The sequence below is a fragment of the Podarcis raffonei genome, chromosome 5, assembly GCF_027172205.1.
Source record: "Podarcis raffonei isolate rPodRaf1 chromosome 5, rPodRaf1.pri, whole genome shotgun sequence".
Taxonomy (NCBI): Eukaryota; Metazoa; Chordata; class Lepidosauria; order Squamata; family Lacertidae; genus Podarcis; species Podarcis raffonei.
In genome coordinates, this window is record NC_070606.1 from 95,342,047 (window position 1) to 95,352,733 (window position 10,687).

The 10,687-nt window shown below is 42.4% G+C and overlaps 1 protein-coding gene across 1 annotated transcript; it reads left to right on the forward strand.

The window, feature by feature from the left end:
• The first annotated feature begins 217 nt into the window (after positions 1-217).
• Positions 218-2,047, forward strand: LOC128414849 (cytochrome P450 2J6-like). Its single transcript, XM_053390747.1, has 3 exons — positions 218-356; positions 1,158-1,318; positions 1,835-2,047. Exons 1-3 carry the CDS (start codon positions 266-268, stop codon positions 2,021-2,023), a joined length of 441 nt encoding a protein of 146 aa, XP_053246722.1. The 5' UTR covers positions 218-265; the 3' UTR covers positions 2,024-2,047.
• The last annotated feature ends 8,640 nt before the right edge of the window (positions 2,048-10,687 follow it).

The following is a 10,687-nucleotide window of genomic DNA, read 5'->3' on the forward strand; positions in this document are numbered from 1 at the left end:
AATACATCAGGGGTAGGTCAGATGTCAATGACATATGTAGCAGTACTTGTCAGTACAAACAGGAGGCCCAGAGTTCTGCTCAGCCCTGTCAGTGAGCAGCCCTCCAGTTCCTGGAGGTTAGGGGGACATCAGAGGGCAATGCCAGACAAAACACTTCTTTGTAACACTGTAAGTAATATTTTCTCATTGATTCTTGATTGTCTTAGGCATGGTATTTTCAAACGGTCGTATCTGGAAGCAGCACAGACGTTTCGGCGTGATTACTATGCGGAAGCTGGGGCTGGGGAAGAAAGGTATGGAGCACCAAATAGAAGAGGAGGCCATTGAGCTTGTGAAGATCTTTGCGCAGGCAAAGGGTATGTGATACTGGATAATGACACTGGATAATGGTGATGGATTTTGTAAGAATCAAGCTTGATACCAAGCTCTGCATGTTTATGAATGTTTGTAAGGTGATCAGCAATATTTAGCAGTACAGCAGACAAAAAATAGCAAACCAAATGACAAATTTTCAAACATCCATTAATTCTACAACTCCGCTCCTTGTCAGCTCTGAATTGTTTTATTGAGGTGCTAATGGTGGCCATTAAAATTCAGTGGAATTATTGAGGGGTTGGCAGCTTCCCTTTTTCTTTCAGTAGCTGCTATCAGCTGGAAGGGAGAGAACAACAGATGGGAAGTTGAGGTGATGTTTGTAGGGGGAAAACTAAGTCTAAGCAGAACTGGTGTGTGCTATCACTAGTGGAGAGGGGAACAAGATGTGGGAGAATCAGCTGAGGAAGGTTAAAGGGAAGGAGGAAACTGAGCAACTACTATTAAGCTCCAGGTATGGTGGTGAGAAAGGGCTTTCAAAGACTCAGCAACAACCACCTCCAAGTCTTGCCAGCAGAGTCCCATGCACATTTACTCAAAAGTAAGTTCAATTAGCCTTATTTCCAGATAAATTTGCACAGTATTGCACCCCAAGCACATTTTGGATAAGAGGCTAGCTGTTTCTTTGCAAAAATAATTTTTTTTCAAAATGCAAGAGCAAGCTGAGTTAATTAGCATTTTACAAGCTTCGTACAAGATGAGTTCATGCAAGGGCATTTCAAGAAAATGAAAACGTGTGAATTAATGCAAGCCTCATCAATATCTGTAAATAACTTCATTTTCAGGACAGCCACTTGATCCATCACTGCCCATCACAAATGCAGTTTCCAATTTAATATGTGTTTTGGCTTTTGGGTACCGATTTTCCCTTGAAGACGAAAAGTTCCAAAAAATGATGGAAGATGTTGATTTTTGCTTAAAACATGGAGGTTCCATAATTCATTGTGTGAGTAATTTTTTTTTCTGATGGGTGTCAGAGAAGCCTTCACCACCATAAGTATTCACAGAACTATTCTGGTACTACTCTTAGAGTAGTATGTCATAAAGGGATTCAAAGCAGACTTGCTAAGCACTGGACTAATAACCTCAACTCACACACTAGAAAAAACATGCCTAAATAAGGATAGTAGTGAGTATTAAGGGAGGTAGAAGTTAGCAAGTGCAGAAGCCTACTAAATAAGATTAACCTATTAATATGTTTGCCTTGGGCTTCATCAGATTTTGGAACGTGGAATGTGGAAAAATTTTCCCAGCCCATTTTAGAGAGTTTGGCTTAGGACAATGGGGTGTTTTAATCTGTGCTCACTATCACACAAGTGTACCTACTTCTCAGGGTTGTTTTGAAAATAAAGTGGGCGAGGGAGATATATCACACTGAACCGCTTGGAGAAAATGTGAGATTAAAATGTATTGCTAGACCAAATCATGAGAGTGACAGGTTTTGTTTTCTTCTTCCCTGCAGCTGTATGAACTCTTCCCATGGTTGATGAAACATCTCCCAGGACCTCACAATAAGGCATTTTCTTCCATAGAGCTAGTACATTCATTTGCAAAGGAAGAGGTGGAAAGGCATAGAAAGCAGCAAAAGGATGAGCCTCAGGATTTCATTGATTTCTATCTACTTCAAATTGAGAAAGTAAGTATCCAATAATAGCTCAAGACACTTTAGTGCATGAAACGAAGCAAACTTGGTTGGATTTAGCAGAAGTCCAACACCTGGAACCATCTTGCTGTACCATTTAGACACACATTCCTGGTCTCATCTATGAATTATGAAGGCAGAATCAGAATTCAAAATGACCTTAACAGATTGAAAAACTGGGCCCAAATTAACAAAATGAATTTTAATAGGGACAAATGTAAGCTGTGTGCTATGTGATCATGATTATGAAGCCCAGCTCCCATACTTCTGAGGATGAGTGGCTATTCCACACGATTCTGTCCTACAACGATGGAAAAAGATCTGTTACATGCCACCACAATCTCCACAGCATGGGTGTTTTGGATCCCCCTAATGCCTCAACAAATGAAACGGATTTGTAAAAATGTTACATGGAAGAAGAAGAAAAAATACGAGGCACTACACTTCTGTAAAACAAGAAAATCCTTAATAAAAAATATTTTTTTAAAAAATTAAACACATGGCTATATGATCAATCATCCTTGTGCTACCATTTTCTGTGGGAAAACAACATTCCCTGTGTGGGAAGATCCCCTCCCAAAAGATGAGATATTCATATTCTAATCAAGTAGAGTATATATAAATGTTAATCAGAGTAAAAAAGCAAACCTGTTCTCAGAAGTGTCAACTAAAGACATGTCACATTTCAAGAAAGTTCCTTCATTAGGAGCAACTGTAGACTTTCACAGTCATGGTGCCAAGCAGACACCTGATAGTTGTGCAAGCTGCTTTGGCTGCTCTGTAGAAGGAGCAACCCGAGACATTTCAACCTGGGATAAATGCATTCTATGTGGGGCTTCACTTGTGCATCACCTGAAAGCTGCAGTTAGTGCAGAATGCTGCAGCACGATTGCTGACAGGAGTGAGGCCTTGTCAGCATGTAACACCTATGCTCAGAGCTCTGCACCGGTTGCCAATCTGCTGCCAGGCCAGGTTCAAGGTGTTACTATTGGCATATAAAACTCTTAAGAATTTGGGACCAGCTTACCTGCAAGATCCCCTTCTCCATATGTGTCCAAACATGCAGGCTGGCACTGGTACAGATCACACATAATACCCGCTCCGCATTTCTAAGAACTCGATCATTTAGTGTGGCACTTTGGAACTCCCTATTGAAATCAAACAGGCGCCTTCATTGTACACTTTTCGGCGCCTGCTAAAAACATTCCTGTTTAGACAAGCCTACTCAGATTCTTAGAAAGTTGAGGCAGTCTTAATCTGTTTTAGTATTTTAGCTTTTGTATGTTTTAAAGTGTGGTCATAACCTTTTCCTTAATATTTCTGTTTTATCTTTGGTAAACCGCTTTGAGATTTTTGGACAACCTAGAGGTGTATACATTTTATAAATAAATAAATGTTATTGATTGGAAGTTTTGAGAAGAGTTTCTCTTTTTTAGACTATTCATGCTAAAGCTCCTCCAGCTACCATACCAGAGTCCCCAGATCTGGTGCCAGACTTAAGGGTCCCTCAGTATGGTACCCCCAAGAGGCCCCCTAACACAAGCACACACACACATAGTGTGATTGCACAGGAATGGTGCCCCCCCGACATTTATTTCAGTCTCCTTCATGGATCACTGCCTTGTTGTGGCGAAGGGGCTTGAATAAATCAGAGAAGCTATGAGCTATGCCGTGCAGGGCCACCCAAGATGGACAGGTCATAGTGGAGAGTTTTGACTAAACGTGATCCACCTGGAGCAGGAACCGGCAAGCCACTCCAGTATCCCTGCCAAGAAAACTCCATGGACAAAGACAACAGGCATATAAAAGTTATGATGCTGGAAGATGAGCCCCTCAGGTCGGAAGGCGTCCAACATGCTACTGAGGAAGAGCAGAGGACAAGTACAAGTAGATTCAGAGCTGATGAAATATTGCATAGGAACCTGGAATGTAAGAACCATGAACCTTGGTAAGCTGGATGTGGTCAAAAATGAGATGGCAAGAATAAATATTGACATCCTGGGCATCAGTGAACTAAAATGGACGGGAATGGGCGAATTCAGTTCGGTTGACCATCATACCTACTACTGTGGGCAAGAATCCCGTAGAAGAAATGGAGTGGCCCTCATAGTCAACAAAAGAATGGCAAAAGCTGTACTGGGGTACAGTCTCAAAAATGATAGATGATCCTGATACGAATCCAAGGCAGACCTTTTAACATCACAGTAATCCAAATTTATGCACCAACTACCGGTGCTGAAGAAACTGAAATTGATCAGTTCTATGAAGGCTTACAACACCTTCTAGAAATGACACCAAAGAAGGATGTTCTTCTCATTATAGGGGATTGGAATGCTAAAGTAGGGCGTCAAGAGATAAAAGGAACTGGCAAGTTTGGCCTTGGAGATCAAAACGAAGCAGGGCAAAGGTAATAGAGTTCTGTCAAGAGAACAAGCTGGTCATCACAAACATGCTTTTCCAACTACACAAGAGATGACTTTACACATGGACATCACCAGATGGGCAGCATCGAAATCAGATTGATTATATTCTCTGCAGCCAAAGATGGAGAAGCTCTATACAGTCAGCAAAAATAAGACCTGGAGCTGACTGTGGCTCAAATCATCAGCTTCTTATAGCAAAATTCAAGCTTAAACTGAAGAAAGTAGGAAAAACCACGGGGCCAGTAAGATACAATCTAAATCAAATCCCTTATGAATACACAGTGGAAGTGAGGAACAGGTTTAAGGATTTAGATTTGGTGAACAGAGTGCCTGAAGAACTATGGATGGAGGCTCGCAACATTATACAGGAGGCAGCAACTAAAATCATCCCAATGAAAAGGAAATGCAAGAAAGCAAAGTGGCTGTCCAACGAGGCCTTACAAATAGCGGGGGAGAGAAGGCAAGCAAAATGTGAGGGAGACAGGAAATTGAATGCAGATTTCCAAAGAATAGCAAGGAGAGACAAGGCCTTCTTAAACGAGCAATGCAAAGAAATAGAGGAAAACAATAGAATGGGAAAAACCAGAGATCTGTTCAAGAAAATTGGAGATATGAAAGGAATTTTACGTACAAAGCTTACCTGTTAGGAGTGTGTGCAGGAGCCAGGCCCTGTGACCAGTAGGGCTTCGCAGGACTGGGGCCTTCCTAAGTTTGTTCTGGAGAGGCAAGGTGCAGCCGCACAGTGAGGCCACTTGGTCACTCACTTCACCTGGTGGCAAGAGCCGGGAAGGGATATAAGGTCAGCATTTCCCTTCAGCTCTTTGCCACAGCAACACATTTCCTGCCTTGCTGCGTGTGGCTTCTTGCTTTCTGATCCTTGGACCTTGGCTTCCTGACTCCCTGCTTCTTGATCCTCGGACCTTTGACTTCATGACTCCTTGCTTCTCGCCCCTCAGACCCTTGACTTTGTGACTCCTTGCTTCTCTACCCTTGAACCCTTGACTTCGTGACTCTTTGCTTCCTGACCCTCAGACCCCTGACTTCTGGACTCTGATTCCTGCTCTCACCCCTCCATCTTGCCCCCGGTCCCGATGTACTCAGCCGGGACTTTGATCACCCATAGACCAGACTGTGACATTACTATAATAAAGGGCAAAAGTGGTAAGGACGTAACAGAAGCAGAAGACATCAAGAAGAGGTGGCAGGAATACACAGAGGAATTATACCAGAAAGATATGGATGTCTTGTATACCCCAGGTAGTGAGGTTGCTGACCTTGAGCCAGACATCCTGGAGAGTGAAGTCAAATGGGCCTTAGAAAGCACTGCTAATAACAAGGCCAGTGAAAGTGATGATATTCCAGCTGAACTATTTAAAATTTTAAAAGATGCTGCTGTTAATGTGCTACACTCATTATGCCAGCAAGTTTGGAAAACTCAGCAGTGGCCAGAGTATTGGATAAGATCAGTCTACATCCCAATCCCAAAGAAGGGCAGTGCCAAAGAATGCTCCAACTACCACACAATTGCACTCATTTCACACGCTAGCACGGTTATGCTTAAAATTCTACAAGGCAGGCTCAAGCAGTATGTGGGCCAAGAACTCCCAGAAGTGCAAGCTGGATTTCAAAGGGGCAGAAGAACCAGAGACCAAATTGCAAACATGTGCTGGATTATAGAGAATGGTAAAGATTTAAAAAAACCATCTACTTCTGTTTCATTGACTACGCAAAAGCATTTGACTGTGTCAACCACAGCAAACTATTGTGGGTTCTTAAAGAAATGGGAGTACCTGATCACCTCATCTGTCTCCTGAGAAATTTCTATGTGGGACAAGAACCAACAGTTAGAACTGGATATGGAACAACTGATTGGATCAAAATTGAGAAAGGAGTATGACAAAATTGAGAAAGGAGTATTGTGTCCCTGCTTATTTAATTTATATGCAGAATTCATCATGTGAAAGACTGGACTGGATGAATCCCAAACTGGAATTAAGATTGCTGGAAGAAACATCAACAACCTCCGATATGCAGATGTCACAACCTTGATGGCAGAAAGTGAGGAGGAATTAAAGAACCTTTTAATGAAGGTGAAAGAGGAGAGCACAAAATATGGTCTGAATCTGAACATCAAAAGAACTAAGATCATGGCCACTGGTCCCATCACCTCCTGGCAAATAGAAGGGGAAGAAATGGAGGCAGTGAGAGATTTTACTTTCTTGGGTTCCATGATCACTGCAGATGGTGACAGCAGTCACGAAATTAAAAGACGCCTGCTTCTTGGGAGAAAAGCAATGACAAATCTAGACAGCACCTTAAAAAGCAGAGACATCACCTTGCCAACAAAGGTCCGTATTGTTAAAGCTATGGTTTTCCCAGTACAGTGGTACCTTGGGTTAAGAACTTAATTTGTTCTGGAGTATAATAATAATAATAATAATAATAATAATAATAATAATAATAATAATATCATCTTTATTGTCATTGCCCCCTTCGGGGACAACGAAATTACTTGACTGCTCCATAAAAACGCTAATTAAACAATACAGTATAGTACAGCAAGGAAGATTAGATGACTTTCAAAGTCCAGGCTTGCCATTCAGGGCCGAGATCGCTCTGGAGAAGAAGCTGTTCTTAAGACGGCTCTTTCTTGTCTTCATCGTCCTGTATCTCCGTCCCGACGGCAGGAGCTCGAAGAGACAGTGACCAGGATGCGATGGATCTTTTACTATGTCCAGTGCCTTCCTATGGCACCTTATGGCATAAATCTGCTCTAAGGTGGAGAGTGGGCACCCAACAATGCTCTCTGCTGCCTTAATAACTCTGCACAACCCCATCCTGTCCTGAGTAGTACAGCTTCCGTACCACACACATAAGCCATAAGTGAGCACGCTCTCAATGGCACAGTGATAGAAGGCAAGCAGCAGTTTCTGCGGAAGATGGTTTTTCCTTAGAATTCTCAAAGAAGTACAGTCTCTGCTGCGCCTTCTTCACAAGCCCCCTTGTGTTGACACTCCAGGACAGATCCTCTTGTAATTCACTGCCCAAAAATCTGAACATTGTTACCCTCTCCACACAGACCCCATCAATCAAAAGTGGCTGGACATTGCTCTTCTGTCTCCTGAAGTCCACCACAAGCTCCTTTGTCTTCCTTGTATTTATGAGCAAGTTGTTAGCTCTGCACCACTCTGTCAGCCGCTCCACCTCATCTCTATAATCCGTTTCACCCTCCCTTTTCAGGGATGAGCCCAATCAAGGTTGTGTCATCTGCAAATTTGACAACCCTATTACTAGGGTGAGTAGCGACACAATCGTACATGTAGAGAATATAAAGGAGCGGACTGAGTACGCATCCCTGTGGTGTTCCTGTGTTAGTCTTAAGCATATTAGAGGTATAAGGGCCCAACCGAACACTCTGGGGGCGGTCTGACACAAAGTCCAGTATCCACCCACAAAGTGTTAACGGAAGCCCCAGATCTTCCAGTTTAGACATCAGACGTTGTGGTAGAATGGTATTAAATGCCGAGCTGAAATCTAAAAAAAGCAGTCTGGCATAACCCCCCCTGCTGCTCCAAATGTGCAAGGACGGCATGGAGGGCAATCGCCACAGCGTCCTCTGTCGATCTTTTCGTTTTATAAGCAAATTGGAATGTGTCCAGTCCCTCTGGTAGGCAGGCAATGACATAATTTTGTACCAGCTTTTCAAAGCACTTCATGATTATAGGTGTGAGTGCTACTGGACGAAAGTCATTCAGATCTTCCGGGTTAGATTTTTTTGCTATTGGAACGATAATAGAGGACTTTAGGCAGGATGGAACAATAGCCTGGGCTAGGGATCGATTTAAAATCCCAGTGAAAACTCCTGCTAGTTGATCTGCTAGTATGTTCTTAACCTGAAACTGTTCTTAACCTGAGGGTACCACTTTAGCTAATGGGGCCTCCCACTGCCACTGTGCTGCCGCCATGCTATTTCTGTTCTCATCCTGAAGCAAAGTTCTTAACCTGAGGTACTATTTCTGGCTTAGGGGAGTCTGTAACCTGAAGCGTCTGTAACCTGAGGTACCACTGTAGTGATGTATGGAATTGAGAGCTGGACCATAAAGAAGGCTGATCGCTGAAGAATGGATGCTTTTGAATTATGGTGCTGGAGGAGACTCTTGAGAGTCCCATGGACTGCAAGAAGATCAGACCTCTCCATTCTGAAGGAAATCAGCCCTGAGTGCTCACTGGAAGGACAGATCCTGAAGCTGAGGCTCCAATACTTTGGCCACATCATGAGAAGAGAATGGAAAAGACCCTGATGCTGGGAAAGATTGAGGGCACAAGGAGAAGTGGATGACAGAGGACGAGATGGTTGGACAGTGTTCTCGAAGCTACGAACATGAGTTTGACCAAGCTGTGGGTGGCACTAGAAGACAGGAGTGCCTGGCACCATAATTCAAAAGCATCAATTGTTCGGCGATCAGCCTTCTTTATGTTCCAGGTCTCACTGGATTAGGGTTAAGCTAAATGGGCTTTTGTGATCTCCTCCAACCCTGCAACTCTGATGGCAAAAAGAGACATCAAAGTGGATGAACAAACTTAATATGACAAATCCCTGTTGTTGGCAGAATGAGTCTTTGCGTAACTAAAGAACAGAACAAGCACAGACATGGGTTGGAATGGCAGCAGAGTTTTGTAACTCTGATCTTGGGCACTATTGAGAGTAGGCTACAACTACCAATAGGTGTGCCAAGAGTTGTGTTAACTGCACATATCAGGCGAACATCTTATTCCAAGACCTCCTCAGGCAATGCTTCCCTGTTCTACCACTCCAAGATCTATTGCCCAAGGCCAAAAGGCAAGATGCGGAGGCTGTTGTTTAGGCTCCAGTGCCATCCAATTACTGGCATGTGAAGCTGGGTACACATGATGCTAGCTGCAACCCATACCTGTCTTGTAATTTATTGAGATAGATAGATAATACTTTATTCGGCTATAAGCCCACAAGGTAAAACCAATCAATAAATAATATAGCATTTTACATTCTAAAATATCAACTAAAATATTTCAACGCATAATCTCCTTCACGTTACATACAATCTCTAGATGTACCATATTGTGGCCTTGAATATAAAGATGGTGGATAGAGTTTACTAGATTTTTAATAGTCATGCAGCATTCCATGAAGTCTTTTATATGAAAGAACTGAATTCAGGAATCTGGCAACCTGTAATGTTCTATAAGAGTCAATGTCCTGGAGTAGATAGGCTAGATGTAATTCAGGTGGTTTAGCAACAGTTTCCAAAATAATTGAACACAGAATCCTTGATCAGGGAACAATATATAAAGGACAATTAAACAAGATATGATAAAGGGATTCTATTGATTTGTTGTCACATGCGCATAAAACAGAGGTTTTACCATTAGAAAATCTATTGCTCAGCACATTTGAGGGGAACACATTAAATCTGGCTCTAACAAAAGCGAATCTATGCGACGCAACCGATAAGGTAGACAGATATCGAGGTATCTGGGACATAAATGTAATGCCCCGATTTATCGGGGAACATGTACCTCCACCTGTAGTAAGATTTTGTTGCAAATCAACCTTCTCCAATCTTTGTTTGATGACCTTTTTTGCTGTAATTAGATCTAAATTTAGTATATCGGAAGGAGAGATTCCATAAGACAACAGTTTGGAATGGATTTTTGTTGCCCATGGGCTGGTAAATTCATCTCTCCAAAGGCACTGAATAAGATGGTAATTGGGCAATTTATGCCAAAGGGACAGCCAGTAATTAAAGGCATGTTTCCACATCAGGATCTCTAAGGAAGGGGTCTTAAGTTCTAAGCGAATAGCCGAGTTGCTTACACAGGAGGGTAGTTTCAAAAGGCGTCTGAGAAAAAGATTTTGCAATGTCACCAGAGGCATGAGGTTTACAAAAGCGCCCCATAAAGGGACCGCATAGGCCATAGTTGCAACCACTTTTGCACTATAAACTTTTAAGGCAGATGGAACATGCATAGCCCCCTCTGTAAAGAAAAAGCATAATAGAGCGTAGATAAGGGCTTTGCCCTTATTTTGTAAGTATGTGATATGCGCTTTCCATCCCATATTATGCTGGAAGTAAATTCCTAGATATTGAAATTTGTAGACTTGTTCAATTGGCTTCCCCTCGAGTTGCCACCTATACAATTTACGACTCCTGGAAAAAAATAGAACTTTAGATTTGGAATGGTTAATAGTAAGTAAATTTGTTTGGCAATA

Excerpts from the sequence above, each read along its gene's own strand:
- LOC128414849 (XM_053390747.1), top strand. The coding sequence starts at position 266 with ATGCGGAAGCTGGGGCTGGGGAAGAAAGGTATGGAGCACCAAATAGAA. Across the intron at positions 357-1,157 it reads GATCTTTGCGCAGGCAAAGG|GACAGCCACTTGATCCATCA; the intron begins GTATGTGATACT and ends CTTCATTTTCAG. Across the intron at positions 1,319-1,834 it reads GAGGTTCCATAATTCATTGT|CTGTATGAACTCTTCCCATG; the intron begins GTGAGTAATTTT and ends TCTTCCCTGCAG.